Here is a 17,342-nt window from a genome sequence, read left to right as displayed (position 1 = left end):
AATTCTGGTGCACGGATACTTTTGAAAGGTCTCTGAAAGCACACTTTTGCTAAAGGATGCTTCTACGCAGGGAGGCGGTAAAAAATGAGCAGATGGGTTAATTGAGTGCACACTTTGCAGAAACAGAATGTATGCAACACTGCTGAGGAGCAGTACTGCAGCACATTTTTTAAGATTAAGTCTATTGATCAGAGCTAATTAAAACGCATGGAAGCTCTACAGAGGATGCTCTGCTGAAGCCCTTGCTGGCAAGTCTTATAGAGGTGGTAGGGAGTTTGAGCTACAAAAGTGTCAGAGCATCCTGTAGGGAAGGAGGTGGGTAAGACAAGACACCTGTGATCTCATAGGGTCTTTCTACATCCATAATGGGAGCTGTTCAGTGGACTGTGGGTTTCAGTGCAGGGCAGGAACATTTGACAGAGCAGTTAATGTGGACACGAACAGTGGAGTTCAGTGTGTAGCCTGCCAATGTTGCACTAAAAAGACATAACACTACAGGGTTCAGCTCACTGAATATCCTTGGGTAAATGATTTCACCTTTCTATGCTCATTTCTCATCTTCCCTGGTCTCTGCTTTGTTGGAAGCTGATGTTGGGTATGCATTTGCTGTTGTTCTAGCACAACAGGCATAGACCTCAGCTGGTGCTGCTATAATGCCAGGAATGAACAATAGAGATTTGCCTTCTCCATTATGAAAAGAAAAAGAAAACTACTCTGAAACTATTCAGAAGGTGCATAATGGAGTTTCATTTGCCTCTCTTGTACTATCTAGTTTCATTAGTTGCAGAGACAGAATAATATAGCTCTGGCAAACATTTTTGCCATATTTAAAGCACATTTAGACCTGGAGTAGATGGTTTTCACATTGTTCCTCTGCAACAATAAGTATCACAGTTCCCATTTTGCTTGAAGTATGAGGATGTAAGTTGACACAGCACAAACAATTCTATGGGATAATTCAGTCACAAACACAAAACTAAATATGTTGGAAAGGGCTTCTTTTGGCATGACCAATGCTGTGGTCTCCAGTGGTGAGTCATGTATTCCTTACTACTGAATAGATTTGGTTTCTCTCCTTCCTCTTTTCTAAGTTTCATGGGAGAATAAAGAAATCAGTTTGATTGAATTTTAAAAGGACAAAGACCAATAAAGCAATCACCATTAAAAAGGTAAGTAGGTGCAATTTCCCCCTACCACAAATCATGTGTTGTTGTTCAATCTGCCACTTGTGAAACTGGTCAGCTGCCTCAGGAAATGTTTTTCCCCCTAAAATGCTCTAAGTATCTTCAGGCTAAAGTGTTTCAATAAACATTTGATTTGCTACTAGGCAGATTTGCTTTGGATGTCTAGCAGATGCAAAAGTCAGATGCACTGAAGTTTCACAGTGCCTTTCACATCAATACAAGTCATGTTCTGGACATAGGAAGCATTACACAATAATCCATTTTCTGAAAAAATGCAGGCTTTGAAAATGTCTCATGCTGAGTATTCAGAGTTAGTAGATACTTTTGACAATTTTGCCTTTTTGAAGAGATAGCTAGTCCTCATTAGAGCAACTGAAAATAAAAAAAAACATTAATGTTTGTGATAGTGGTTGTTTGGAAAAAAAAAAGTCTGCGTAAGGATGCTAAGGAGATAATAAACAATTGCATCACCTCCTTCCTGAACCAGAAGTTTAGACTTCATGCTGAGTTTACTGTGTAAGGCTCTTTGGCACATATTTTTGAGTCAGATGGGGAGTTAATGGATTCTATACACCACAGAACTCTGCAGAGGCAGCTATGCTCATCCTAACTGCTCTGTGCTGAGCTTGGAACAAGTCAGATTGCTTCCATTGCCTTTGATATCTGTTGCAGATCTGTCACCATCTTTGCCACCGTTGCACTTTGGTAAGTACTCAATATCTGCAATTCCAGATTGCACATAGAAACCCATAATGCTTAGGGAGTATATCCACAAACTAACTGTTCATTGGTTTAAATGGGATATTATTAAACTAAAAAATTCTGCCAAAACCTGAGAAACTGCTTGAAATGGAGGATGGTACTAACTGAAAATCAGCAGTCAAAGTGCTCTCTGATTAGTTTCTTAAATATGATTAGTTTCTTAAATATGATATGAACTCTCTTACAACATACTGATAGAGAAAGGTAAATCTGTAAGGCTGTTATAAAACAAATATATCTTAAGGATCTGCTCCAAAGTTTCAATGCAGTATTGCATTGATTTGCAAAGGCAACTCTAAAAAAGGTTAGGTAGGACAAAGAAAAAACTTGCATTCAAAGACAGTATTTCCTGGATTTGCTTCTGCTATCATTATTTTATGCTAGCTAAAGGGCAGGGCTATCATCCCCTTTGATTTTAGGCTAGCATGTTAAGGAAATTTCAGCCTGCTAAGCTTTCACAGTTTCACCCCTTCCAGGATCAACAGAGAAACCACAAACATGATTTCCCTGGAACTGAAAAAATGTCCCGTTCCCCCCCACCCTCCTTTTCTTTTTCTTCAGCTCACGGAGAAAATAAGGCTGTTACTATTTTTTTTTTTTTAATCATTGGCAACATTTCTAACACGTAAAAAACTTGTTGTGGAAAGGAGACTCAACTGAAAAAGCATCTCATCACAGAGCACATGTAGAGCATGGGAAGCTTATTCCAGCAAAAGGTATAAAATATCTGAACTCTTGTTGTAGAAATCAAGAGCAGTGGCTGTTTAGAGGCCAAGGTTCTCAAAACTGTCTGTCTCATGTGGGTGAAAGAGAACACATAGAGTTTAAAAATCTAGTCATTTTCTTACATGAAAGTTTGAACTTTCGATAGGTGAGCTTAGTCACTTTCCAACTATGGCTCTGTACTGCTGATGAGTGGCAAAGCATGTACCTCTCAGGTTTAGAGGAATGGTGGATGCCTTTTTCTTTATGTACCCTCAGCCTTACAACTTGTTGTCCTGGAAAGCCTGATTTAGACATGTAATCTGGCACATATATGGCACTTTTTATGATGACAGATTCAGAAATGGTGTGAAAACTTATGGGGGGTATTATGGGTCTGTTCCTGCTCACCACTGAAACTAGTTTGCTACTAGTTTCCTATTAGCTTGGTAGAGAGCAGGACAGGGTACTACTGCAGGAGATATAAGGACTAAATCCAACAAAAGACTTAATTTTACAGACACGGACATAATCGTGTTACCCAACATATCAGAGCTCCAGTGACGAACCACCCACACACTTAGCCTATCCAAAATGCAAAGTCAAACAATCCAGCTTCAGACTTCTTTCACTGTGGTTGAATTAGACTATTCTCATGGGTCTTTAAACATCCATGTGCAGGTTGCCAAGTCTCAGGGAAGTATTGTGCTTAGCATCGCAAGAAAACCGACTGTCTGCAGAAGAACCATTCATATGTTACTTACATATCACCAGGTGACATCTGAGTACAAGCAAGCATACCGGTGAACCACCCTAGGAGGAACATGGAAAGATTTTTCCCCCCTTAAGCAAGAACAGCTAAACCTTGGTATTTTCCGTACTAGATAAGACAATTCTGACTTACGCTGTCTTCCATCAGAGGTCAAATTCCTCCACTTCTGATAATTTCTTGCTCTCCTGCACTCTTTTCCATTCCGCCTCTGTCTTTCTTGGAGACTAACATCCAGCACAGGTCAAACCAGAGCATAAGTCCATGTGCCTTAATAGCAGCATTCTGGTCTATATATATGAGCCACTATAGTCCTCTCATCTTTTCTTCTATCCAGCAATTGATTAGTACTGGATGTTTAAGAATCCTTCATTTATTTCGAAGGCACTATGTGAAAAAGACTAATAATATGCTTGTACCATTTTAAACTATTTTTTTTTTTTCATTTCTGTTTACGGTCCCTTCCAGTGAAGCCCAGCTTACAGTTACAGTGACTCTGCTGCACTATCCAATCCAAGTTCATGAAACACTATCTAGAAGTAGAATAAAATCAGATCCAGGCTGAACACTCTTTGGTACAGATTGCTGTGATAGCTGATTGTTCTTATATAAATTCTGCTTCAGTTCTGCAGCCACTTTTGTACCTGTTAGCTTCACCTGCCCAGAGATGCAACTAACACAATACCAATGAGAAATCAAGTCTACCCTACAAGTCTGGATTTGTGGCCCATGAGCTCACTGGTGTCACAGTAGCTTGAGAAGCACACACTTCTACCTTCAGTGGTAGATGGATGGAGCTCAGTTAAACCACTCTCCAATCCATAAAGATAGTGACAATATATAACCGGGGCCAGTTAGTCTTTTCAGACTTGACTGCCTTGCAACGAGCCACCTATGACTTGCCCACAATCACATGGTTAATGTTACCCACATCAACATAAATTTCATTTATTTCACCAGAGAACACAAGCTTTTGAAGTAACAGAGATCAAAGACTATTTTTGTTCTCTTAGGTGTCTACAATGTGACAGACCAACACAAAGTAGAAACAGGAGCTGCAGTTACTTGGACCATCAAAATACAGGTCTTGTTTCCTTGTATCTGCCTTTCAGGACTGCTTTCATGGACTGTTAGGTCTCCGGAATTAAAGGATGGTTTTACACTATCCTAAGAGACACGGGCCAAATGCAGAAGGCAATTCTTTCCAGTGTCCAGAGATTTGGGGCATTATTGTAACAGGAAACTCCTGTCAGCTCTCTCCAGTTTAGCAGCTTTGTTCATCGCCTTATTATCAACAGCAAATAAACTTAATTATGAGTTATTATACTATTTTAAAAGCTCAGGGAAAAAATATCTTTAATGTAAAGAGTTAGCTATATTGGAAACTTCTGTCTTGTGAATTGATAAGAAATCCACCGAGGATGAGGTCTGCACTGTTGAGTGTCATTTCAATTCCATCAAAGCCTTTGCTCAGCATCATATGTGAAGTCACACATGATAAGGACAAAAGTACTTGTAAACTACTTAGATTCTATTATTTTTCCCCTGGAGATCAGGAAGCTGATAAGCAAAAGTATGAAAAATACCAGTAGTCTCTATTTCACAGGTGAGTTTCAGATATCCTGTATAGATTTGTCTAAATTTTGTACCCTTTGAAATTAACGAATAAATTTAACAAACCCAATTTATTACAGGGAACTAATGTTTTTTGGTGTCTTACTGACAGAGGGGCACAAATCTTAAATATACTATGTTCAAACTGTTCTTTTGCTTCCTTAATCAGAACAATTTACTAAGTTCACTGTGATGCTGGGATGAATTTATGTATAACATATTCATAATACAGCAGTGATCCCCACTAGAAGGAGTAGTCTTAAAGATGCAGCTTAAAATACTGGAAAACTCATCAGCCTTTTGCTGGAGCCTACTTTCCTGAAGTGCAGCAAGTGTATGGACATTCTTATACTTATTAAGAACAAACACATGATTAAGAACCAGGACTTACTTTTTATGTCAGTGTAGGTAGGAATTCAAAATACATGAGGCACTAACTCCCAAACACTGTATTATCTGCACAGAGCTGCCAGAACTTGACAGCACATCCAAGACAGTAATTTTGTACCAAAGCCAGTGTATGAGACAATACAGTTCCCTGTGCTGCAGTTATTGTAAATTCAGTGACACCTTGGATGCCAAATGCTTGCTTTATGCTCCAAATGAGAAACAGCTGGATGACTAGCGATCCTTTAAAAACCCATGGATGTCAGCAGGTGTTTTACCAAGGACCTGACACATGGTACAGTGCAGACCTGTTCCTTGAGAGGCTAACAAGTGTGTGTATGTGTACACCAACCCCTTTGCCTCTGGGAAGCCCACTGGGAAAGACCATTCATTCTGATGCTGGCACTGCAGCATGCAGCACTCAGCTGGTTAATAGCTAGACACTTGCATGTAGCACCACTATCCATTCCTGAGTAATCTCAGCTTTGCACTCGCTCCTGCTGCTGCCATAAAGACACTGCAGCTGCGTGACTCTCTGCAGCAAGCATTACAGGCTGCCGAACTCTTCCTTCTCTAGCAATAAATTACATTGCAGTCTGACCTCTCATCTCTGTCTGCAATTTTCAACTTCCTTAGCCATTACCTGTCCATCTTACTTTCTTCTACTGCAATGCTGCTTGTAACTCTGCATCACAAAAGAACATGGCTGAAGCATAGGAGTTGTCAATGACATGTCCCCAAAAGGCTCAAAAGAGCCTTTTATATAGTCCTCTGTTGGTAACCTGAGGGCTGTCTTTCAAGCTATGTATTTTTTAAAACCTAAGAACACTTCTGTTGTCCCAGATCTTGAAGTGATGTCAGCGGCTGCTATTATGAGGCATCGCAGAAGGACTGAGCCACACCCTCATAACTGCTGTCTGTGGATCCTGACAAATGATGCTGGCATAAAATAATCAGAGCACTGCCTAAATCAACAACCTGAAATCTGTACTGTCTGGAAAGGGCAGAAACTCATAGATGACAGCAGGTCTGTCTCCTTCCAAAAAAAGATCCCAAAACTATATTGGTTGTTGGCCTTTTTTAGTGCACAGAGAACATTTGTTTTTACTGGCGAAGAGGAAGAAAGCTTTACATGCCTCCAGCACCTAACCTTGCTGCAAGTTAGCTAAGTAACAAAAAACATCTGTGTGTCAAGAGCTACACAGGTCTTGTGTGCAACTGCCAAAAGACCATACTCATTTTACTGCCACTAGACTTGTTGGATGATGTTAACCCTTGCAAGCATGTGGCTTCTCAGATCAGATCTGCAACAGAAAAGGCTTTTCTTATGCTAGGGAAATTAGGCCCAGAGACAGCTGTAGCATCACCATGCTTCGGAGTCCTATCCCTCAGCACACACAGGCTCAGCATGTGCTCATGTGAGATTCAAGGGAAGGTAAGGTTCAAGATCATATTTCATTGCTACCTTACCCAAATAAGGAAGCAAGGGATTGAATTCACAGCTCTGTTGCATTTGCTGGTCAAACAGGTAAACATCTTGTCCAAGCTTCCTTTACCACATCAATAAAAAATACACTGAAATCTCTGCAAAGTTCCTTGGGATGCACTCACAAAGAGGTTCAGAAGCTAAATAGTACTACTGTGAGTCCTCATAATTTACTACATGGGCACAGTCTGGTGCTCTCCCCAATAACTGCTGCACCAACCATCTTGCTGATGACTGTAAGGATTTAGCTGATGAAAGAATACACTTCATTCTGTACAAGAATAAAACAGACTTTTTAAAGTAGATAAGAAGTTAGATACGAAGAGTGATTCCTTGAAGAGCAAGAATTCTTGAGGAGAGACTGAGCATCACTGTGCACCCCTTCCAGTCCCATCCCATTCTCCTCCCAGCTACCCAACTATGTATCACTTTTAGCATAACATGTAAATGCCAAAATCTCACCTCTGACTTCACAAGAACATCTGTCTCACTGCTACCACAGTGTGCAACATCTCTCTTCATAGTTACACTCTAGACCACAGCTGTGCAATGGTTTCCAAAAATGTAAATCTTCCACAACTGTTTTACTTTACTGGAGACTTAAAAACAACAGCAAGAAAATCACAAAAACATTTAATCCATTTTCAATTTCTTTTACAAAATATAACTTGAAAGACACATAACAAAATCCAGCATCTCAGCCTCTTGTCTGTGCTCAAGAGATGCTGGTGATGTGTTAAGGGCTAGGAATGTGCTGTGGAAACAATTCTAAATTTAAACAGTTCAGTTTGGGTAAGTCTGGAGACTGTCTAGAAATTTCTCAAGAGCAAGTTGGTTTCTGGTTTCTATTTATTCCTAATTTTCACTGATACCTTGACAGCAATATTTTTTCATCATATTTCTGCTTTTCTTGCTGTCATGCAAACATTCCTAAAGCAACAATAAAGATAAAACCGGAGACAGTAATTTTTTCATTTTCAGACATTACAGGCATTTTTCTTTGGCTTTTGGCTTAGAATGGGCAAAGGCCATAACATTTCCTACACTGTGCATAAACTCCCAGTGTTTTATATGCTCCAGAAGCCAAGCCAAGCCACAACTGTGTTCACATGGGTTTCTCAGCACACAGTCCGCCATGAAACTGACTCATGATATTGCTGCAGTCCAGGGTAGAGTAGCAGATTTGTGTGCAAGGAAACATCTCTTCATCCTTTACAGCAAATGCAATCCTAACACTTCCTCTCCTGTGGCTGATTTCCACTGAGGTTCACAGGAACCTCACTAGTTCATGTTGTGCTCACAAAACAGATCTCATTTATATTTAGTTTGTGATAATCCCCAGTTCACACATACTAAACCCATCTCTAGAAATATATGCAAGAGAGTACAGACTCTATTTCACTCCTCCAGGTCTTCCTTTACACAGAGTACTCTGGAAATCTGTTAAGGTCTCAATAGCCCTCAAGTTTTTTTCAGTTCAACACATAGAAAGAGAACAGATATAATTACAGAAGAATTTTCTCTTTCAGGTACTTGGATGTTAGGACTGAGGAACAAAATGTCAGAGATACGGTTGTGACTAATCACAAGAAAAAAACCAATTGCAAATAGGACAATGAGGGGAAAACAGTAATAGAAAAATTGGATTAAACTACATAGCAGCAATATTCAAATGAGTTTCATGATGAGTTGTGAGGGGGAGAAGGGGGATTCTTTAGTGCTGAAACTCATGAAAGCACCTAAAGACATGGTTAATTCAGCAACATATTTGAGTACACAGGAGAGCATCAGACCATGTAGCCCACGCTCCATGCTAGCAGTGCCTAAAGCAGAAGACCTTGGAAGCATGGCAAATGCATATAAAACTTCTCTGCGAGCCTCTAATAAGTTGCAACTCAAAAATTGTTTTTATCTAATGAGAAAGTCCTTCATGGATTCCACTTCTATGAGCATGCCTGGGTTCTTCTGATGCCCAGGTACACTCTAATCATCCAGCACTTCCGAGAGAGTGGGGCTCTACAGCTTAACAACTAATTTTAGCAAGAATATCTCTTTGCATTTGGTTTGTTCCCAGCTGCAACCCTCCTCAGACACTTACTAATCCTTGTGCCTAAAGGTGTCAGTAATATTTCCTTATCCTCTTTCTCTATTAACTTTTATGACAGTATAGACTTCTGGAGACTCCTGTAATTTCTCTGTTTTCCAAGCAGAAAAGCACCAGCCCACCTACTCTTTCCAAAACAATTGAATTCAGAAAGAATTGATCATATGCTTAATGTTAAGGACAAAAATCTTACCTCCTAAGCTAAGGCACAGGAAACTAGTGTATCAAGTCATCACAGCAATAGCAAACTGTCAATTAAATCAATTTGCCACATCTTTCTATGTGATCCCCAACATACTAGTTTCTCATTTTACTGAACAATGTCTTCTGGAAGGACTGACAAAAAGTATTACAGTAAAATGACCTCGAGCATGAGATCTACTAGTCAGAAATTTTCATTTTGATGTGTAATTGGCAATAGGTGAACAAGGGAAAAAATAAGACATATTGGCTTTTCTGTCAATAAATTTTCTGAAATTTATGGACAACACATGATGCTTACTGCAGTTGCTGGGTGTCCAGTCCAGAAATGTAGAATGCCTAGGTTACCAGCAATCGTGATATTGAAACTACACCAGTAAAATCTTTCCAAAATATAATTGTATTAGTCTTCTTACAGACCTGTTAAAAAAATGGTGCAGTGTTATGCAGAAATATATGTGCACCTGCCTACGTTTTGGAATTACTCTGAAGCCTCACCTCATATAGCTTTAACTAGCGTGAAACTAATCTTGTTTGCAGGACAAGGATCCTCTCCTCAACCCTGTTAAATTATCTCCCACACTAGTTCTTGTCCTTTGTGAAAGGCAATGCTGCTCAGACTGCAGAGACTTGTTCTGTAGTGCTGGCCTGTACTCCCTTCTGTTTGAATGCCCAGTTCTGCACTGGCCTGTCCTAACATCAGCTGTATAAAGGTGTGAAGTTGTCATTGTATTTATGCCTTCACCACTTTTCATGTTACCTGCACTGTACCAATTTTGATTTTGAATTTACATCAAAGCACCGGTAGAGAACACCTTGGACCCTTGAAAAACTAATTTCTTAAGATCTTCTCTGCCTTTGCTCCAAAGAACAGGGTTCTATTCTGCAGCTGCCCTCACTAATAGTAACTTTTTGATATCTGTCATTTGGCCTTGTCCTTAATCTGTCTAAGGCATACCGTGCCGATACAAGGGGGGCTATTTTTAAACAAGTGTCCTCTCAAACAAAGACAAAATCCTGATGACATTTAAGTAATGTTAGATCCAGCTCAACAAACTCCTAATCTCATAGAGAAAGCAAGAATGGTGTTGTTCAACAGAAGACATCTTTAACATAGCTATTTTAATGCCAATAATTACTTGTCTTTAATGCTTCACTGAGCTACTGGTTCTTAGAGCCTCAGAGCTGGGCAGTGGCAAGAGGCAACCATCATTATAGTTGTTCTCACTCGCTAAGGAATCAGTACATTTTTGTAGCTTCGCAGTTGCATCTGTAGGCAGGACATCTCTGTAACCTGAAAACCTCCTCCAGCCCCTACATTGGTTGTTTCTCCAGTGGATGATTTCTTCTCAGTGCTGTCCCCTGACTGCTTTTAATTCACTATATATATGGGTGACAAATACTTACTGCATCATATGGACATTTGTACCCCATACGCAAGGATATGTTCTCAATGCCCCCACATCCCAGATTTTGACTGCTAGCTAGGCAAGGTTAAGTATTTACATTTTGTAGATACCTTTCTATGTTTAGATCACTGTATGGTGGTGACCTCAGCAGTCACAGAGGAAGGGGACATATAAAAAATTGTGGAGCTGCACAGTTTATTTATCCAAAACATGATAAATTAACTCAGGTCACCTGTCCCCTGGCCACAAAGGCTGCTTCCTCCAAGACTTTTTGCATTCCAGACTTCTGAGCAACTCACAGTAGGAAAGTTTTCAAAGCCACAAAAATGCTTTATTTTTCGCCTAAAATTTTACCCACTGCCTCCCTTCAGGAAAAGAGCAGACACAGGCTCTGAAGTGGGCTATAGGAATAAACTCAGTGGGAAGATGTCTTCTGACATTTACTTTTCACTTCCCGCTTGCCTCTTGAAAGGCATCTTGCCTCAGCATTCAGAGTGGGCACCGCTTGTCTCTATAGACAGAGAGCAGCAGAATGGTGTGATGGTGATTTAGGGCCAAGCTCAAAGAGATGTTAAGAGCAGTGTGTTGTGACAGAAGGATTTATCAGTACCTGCCTGCAGCAGATGTGATAGCCATGTGAGGTCATGTGAGCTCTGCTCAAGGAAGGATCAGAAAACTTGTTTCTTCTGGCCATTATAGGACTTCCCCAGGACACATAGTTAATGTTTTCCTCCCAAGTCAGGGAGAAGTGGGTTCTGGTTTTTGGTAGTTGTCTCACAAGTCCCCACTTCTCAAACTGAACTACAACAGTGCTTTAAGTCAGTTTGTGAATTTTAGAAACCTTAGAAACAGAAGGATCTAAAAATCACAACTTAAGCATGTACAAAAGCATTAAAAACATATATTTAAACTCATTGTGGTTTTGGTTTGGTTTTTTTTTTCAGAATCACACATTCTATTTTTTAGAGGCTTATTTGGCTATTTCATGTCCTGGCAAACCATAGCGTCCAAGTTGTCCTTGATCCTGTGTGCATACCTAACAGCTCTGTGAGACAAGGGAGAAGTCCACTATTCACAGTTTACAGATGGAAAATGAAGCACAGAGAGTCTAAGTACTTGCTGCTGGCAAAACAAATGGCTAGTTCACGTTCACAAAGGTTTAGACTAATGTCCTGACAGTTAGACTCTTTTCTTCAACTTCCCATGACACCTTCCTCTGTGCCAGCCAGGCATACATTAAAACTGCAATTAGTCAGAGTAACAAAGTAACAAAATCAAGCTCTTCAAAAGCTGTCAGCCTTCTGGCACAAATATTCATATTCCCATGTTTGGATTTTGTTTTCCTTAAATACTTGGTGATGCACACTTAAAATTCACTCTGCCTGTCTTCACGGCAAGCTCAATTGCCGTGGTGGGTGCAGACCCAAGAACAAATGTAAAGGCAACAGTATGAAGAAGTCCTAGTGGTAAATGCATTTTTTCCTATATGCCTAGCATTCAACCAGCATGACTGAAAAGTGCTGGTGTTAGTTTCTGCTCATCTAAGTGAGACACTGCAGCTTACCAAAAAAGAGCGAATACCAAACTGGACATAAAACACCGATCCTTATATTCTTCTAAGAAAGGCTACGGATCTTCTGAGGACTGACCTTATTTTAGCCACCCGGTGGCAGAAGAGAAATGCCTAGCTTGTGTCATGTCACTCATCCTGATGGAGCAAAGCTTACAACAGAAGTAAACTGCATTCTGATGAATGTTTGTGGTAACCCAAGCATAGGAGAAAAGCTACCAAACAAGCTTAGATGGAAAACCTGTTGCTCTACAGAGTGTGTTTGCAAATAAGTCAGATCATGGACACACATTCAAGCTTAAAATAAGCCTGAATAATTTTGACACTGAAGTAAAATTCTTTCAACCTAGTTTACCGTGTGCATTGCTATATTATCTTCTGTTTGCTGCCAAAAAACAAACCAAAAGGGAACTATATCTAGAAAATTAAGATCCACATTCTCAAAGCCTTCTCTTATAGAGCACACACGTACTGTAAAAAGCTGCAATATACCATGTAATAATTTTACATCCATAATGGCCTCACTGGTGTGAAATGCAAAGCACCAAGAATCAGAGCATCTGATTTACTTTGCTGAAAGGTTTAAGCACAATATGCGGAGGGGAAATGGATGCTACTTGGTTTTCTGTCAATAGTGGCCAAAAGAAGCAGCAATAACATAGATTTTTTTTTTCCTATAAGGGTGGAAGTTCTTCAGAGCCATGCACAGCAGCAATGAATAGAACAGCTCTGTGATACAGTTCTGCCATACAGCAGTCCTAAACCAGAGGCAGTAGCAAGGGTTCCCTCCACAGGAACATTCCCAATGTTTCCATTTGGAGATTTGGCAATGCCTATGTTGACAGAAAACTGTGAAGCAGCTTAGAAATATGCATCTACTTTCTGCTGCCTGAAAATTAAATGGTTATATTATCTCCTCCTGTCCCCCATATCAAATGATACCACTTGCTCTTTTTCAGGAAATATTTTGAGAGAAAAAATCCCAACAATCTATTTTCTTTTTACATCTGGTTATTTTAAATCTCCACGGTCCTATTAACTGGATAGCAGACTTAAAGAAAACAGCTTGGAACAGCAGCAGCAGAAACAGCAGCAGAAGCAGCCATGACTCTTACTACAAAGGAAATCTGTAAACTCTACTGGCTACAGTAAAGCACAGCATCTGTTGATCACTGAGGGAAGCTGGAAAGGGAATGTAAAACCCAAGAGGGCTCTGCCATCTTCTGTCCTTTCCCTCAGACTTCCAGGTGTGTGGTTCCCAGCACAGACTGTGCTATCCGACTGGGACCAGAACAGCTGCATCCACATCCCAGCCATGGGGAAAAAGAAGAGCTGGGTGTCACCCAGACAAGGGAAGGCTGTGTGGGGCTGGCAGTGCCCATGGAAACACAGGCCTTTTGACACGGTGCTTGTGCCATGCTAGAAGATGAGCTGGCAATTTCTGTGAGATGGAATGATAGTGTTTTTTAAATATTCAAGCCCAATCCTCACCAGGTGTCACCACTCACGTTTCTCTGAGGTCTGCACCAACTGAGCCCATAGCTCACTCCAAATTATGGTACTATATGTGAAAATAAAAGTTTTAACTAAAAAAAGGGCAAAATTCTGCCCAGACTTTACCCATGACAGGATACAACTCTACAGGGAATTTATCTGAAAGCATGTGCTGAGCTATGGAGCTGAGGTGACAGTTTAACTATCAGAACAAATAATAACACAATTTTGATAATGCAGTGTTTGTATTTGATTATCTTAAAAATTAGTAGTATGACAATTTTCCTCTGCAGTAGAAGTCACGCTGCATTTTGTTTAACTTCTTCATGAGCCAAGTTAAAGCTCCTGCCATGAGAAAATTTCTTTCCAGCAGAGCACCGATTTTCTCCTGCAATCTCCCCTCCTCCCCACTTATTCCTTCTTCTCCATCATCAATCTTTTAAGCGTGCCACTGTGCATTCACATTTTTCTTTCTGCACGTGTCAGCTCATTGCTCTTCCTCAGAGCTCCTTTTCTTCGCCAAACCCTGCAAAGCAGACTTTAACCACTCATTTCCCGAATGGGGAACTCCACACACAACTTCAGGAAAGCCAGGCTCTCTAGGCGCTTCCCAGCTACTGTGCCAGAATCCCCCCTTCCCTCTGCAACCCGAGGCTATGGACAAAAGAGTAAGTAAAATGAAACTGACTTACTGCTATGGCTTGGAGCCTTTCCTTGTGCAACTCTGCTTCCGCCATCCTGGAGAGAAGGACACCAAAGGAGAGAGAGGGAGACTTGGGGTGGGGGTGTGTGGGGGGGAGAACCAAACAAAAAGGCAAAGAAAACCAAAACAGAGCACACGCTGCAGTCACCGGCTCGGGGGGAGGTGGGAGGAACTGGGGTAATTGCAAAGAAAGCCGAGCTCCCGTGTAGTAGTCAGCCACTTTTGGAGGCACCGCAGGCTGGCTCACGGTAGGATCATTTTAGTCACTGGACCGGTGCCTGCCTTGCTGCCTGTCTCCCAGCTGTATTGCTAACTGCATTTCATTGCTGCTTCTGTGTGCTGTTGCTGTCACACAAGCCATGTATGCACTCTTCCAGCAGCTGAGCGCAGGGATCGCTCGTATGGCTATAATTTTTTGCGTTGACGTCTCCGCTCATTTGCTCCTCCTATGGGGCGCTGGGTCACGACAGGAGCTTGACATCAGTAGCGTGCACAGTAATCCAAACCTGCAGGACTGCAGCAGAGGAGGCAGACAGCTGTGCCACAGCATGTCCTTAGTGAGCAGTGCAGCAGGGAGGGAAGGACACATGGTGTGTCAAGCAGGCGCTGCAGCAGGCAGGTAGGCAGCGGCTGCAGCTCTGAGTTAAAGCAGGGGTGGCTAAGGGAAAAGACATTCTTCCTGGAAGCAGGAAGGATGGCATAGACCATGAGGGAAGTACAGCCGCTTGTGAATGCAGTGGTAACGTGGCATGCTCCACAGGGCTGCTGCTGCAGGGCAGCCTTTAAGAGCAGGAGTGAAGAGCAGGGAGGGGGCTAGAGGGAAGGTGTCCGGGCACCCTGCATGTGCATTACGCATTAAAGCTCCCTATTGCCATGGACACCTGAAAGCAAAAAAGCTCTAGGTAAAACCAGTCAGGCTGAAGCCCCCCAGGTATGTTTTAAACAGTGAAGAAGGCAGGTGGAGAAGGGAGGGGAGACCTGAGCTGGTATTGTGATGGTACCCTTGATTTTAAGTGTGGTTTCATTTTTGCACACAAGCTTCTCACTTTTTTAAAAAATTTTTTTTAATATTTTTGGTATCATCTACCATCTGCTTTGTTTCCTCATAAACAGCAAGGAAGCCCCCAAGTCTCTCCCAGCCTGCTCCAATGGGATGCTATTGCAGGGGTAACACAAGGTTGCCCCAGCAGAGTTATATTGCTGAAGCAGGACAGCACTAAACTAGAGGCTGGGGAGAGGCTGAGCTTGGCATCCTTCTGCTGTCCTACTGTGAGGAAATTAAATGAGTTTTCAGCATATGATTTTTTTTTTTTTTAATAACTCCTGGCTGACAAGACAGGGAAACTCTGTCATCTTGGAGGAAAGTGATCTGGATGTTACTCTGCTTTCTGTGTGCCTGCCTTTTCATGTTCTACCCAGCCTGGCATCTCATGTCTAAGCTGGCACCCCTATCCCCTCTCTCAGGCATCTTCCACCACCCTCCTATTTCCAGCTCCAGGATGTTGCAGGCTGATTTTCAAAGCAGCTCTTTTCTTGAGTGTTTCCACCTCGTGGTCCCATTTCTCTTACTGGTGCCCAACCTCCATGTCTCGTGACAGCATGTCGAAGTGACTTCTTGCTTAGCTTTCCTTCTGTGAAAGAGGTCCTTTGTTTTATAGAAAACTCACAGAACATTATATAATTTTGGTAGTCTCTACAGCCAAAAGTCAAGGTTTTATTGTCGTATCCCAAGTAGGGCAATATCTGTAAGTGGGTGGTGAGGTGGGCATACTGGGGAAATGCAACAATTCTAGCTTAAACTAGGATAGCCTTTCAGTCTTCCAGCTTGAAATAATTTGTTGGATGGCATCTGTCCTGTAGCTTATTTGGTCTCTTTCAGCTTGTTGTTTTTCTTCAAAAGTCCATGTATTGCTGCTCATATTACTACAGCTGGTTTTGAAATACTCCATCACACAGGATCCAGACATTTATACTCCCACACGAGCACTGAGAACATACATGGGCAACTCCTACTAAGGCTTGGAAGCTATGCAATTAAATCCCTCAATAGCCTTCTCATATTTTACTGTTAAGCCTCGCCCAGGGGAGCAATTCTGCTACAGGCTACATTCATCAAAGTCCAAGGTATGCCCCAGTGCTAACTGGAGCTGGACCCGGGATGGGCAATGTATTCATTCCACAACCTGTAGTGATGTTAGGTGTTGTCAAAGCGGTGTTTGAAATGCACCACATTAGGCCATTCCCTCATTTCTTCCATGTTGTATCCACTCAGCAAAGCGTTCAAACATGTATTTAAGTGCATCCAAGGCAGTCATATATATAAAAGTACATGTGCTCATCTCACTTCTAATATAAAACTTCACAGTAGTTCATGAAGCAGAGTTACTGCAGCTAAGCTGGATGCTACATTAGCCCCACATTTACCCTCTCTCCTGTTTAGAAGTGAGAGATGAGCAGGGTGCATCCTTGTTAGTATCAGGGTTTTTCTGGTCCCACTTTAGTACGTCAAGGAAATGTGCAGCAGCTCTGCTGTAGCAGCCCACGCTGCCAGCTCTTTACAGTTGTACAGGAATGACAGAACACGAACAAGAGGAAAGGCAGGAAGTCATGCAATAACAGCCCCTAGTTTCCCTACAGTGTCTTTTGTATAGCTCAAAGGCTGTGATACAGTGAGTTGGGAATTTTTCACCCAGGTGGTTCACAGAGCATGCCCAGGTGAAATGACCTTTATATGGTGATTTACTAGGTCATCACAGAGTCTGCAGGGGACAGCCCCTACGGATATTTAGTTATGGCAGCTTTAAATGAAATAAAACAAAACAACTGGTTGGTCTATATTTATACCTTTTTATCCATGTTTGTTGATATTTGTTTCCAAAATATTTTGCTATGTTGGTAAGGAACTTTAATAAGAAATAGGAAATTGTCTTTCGTCTCACAGATTTTTATTTGTTTTG

General features: G+C 41.4%; 1 protein-coding gene across 5 annotated transcripts in view; it reads right to left on the bottom strand.

Annotated features, from left to right (window-relative positions):
• PALM2AKAP2 (PALM2 and AKAP2 fusion) overlaps positions 1 to 14,771 on the bottom strand; it is a 262,238-nt gene extending 247,467 nt beyond the window's left edge. Inside the window, exon 1 of one of the 5 annotated variants that reach the window (XM_069880298.1) lies at positions 14,375 to 14,771. In XM_069880298.1, the coding sequence (XP_069736399.1) occupies positions 14,375 to 14,419 (45 nt within the window). In that variant the 5' untranslated portion in view covers positions 14,420 to 14,771. The remainder of the gene's footprint in view (positions 1 to 14,374) is intronic. The other 4 variants (XM_069880299.1, XM_069880301.1, XM_069880303.1 and 1 more) reach the window with 4 other exon arrangements.
• Positions 14,772 to 17,342: the final 2,571 nt, after the last annotated feature.

Source organism: Phaenicophaeus curvirostris, chromosome Z (assembly GCF_032191515.1).
Source record: "Phaenicophaeus curvirostris isolate KB17595 chromosome Z, BPBGC_Pcur_1.0, whole genome shotgun sequence".
In the NCBI taxonomy this organism is placed as follows: Eukaryota; Metazoa; Chordata; class Aves; order Cuculiformes; family Cuculidae; genus Phaenicophaeus; species Phaenicophaeus curvirostris.
The sequence above is the reverse complement of the archived record's forward strand: the minus strand, read 5'-3'. Positions and strand labels throughout refer to the sequence as shown.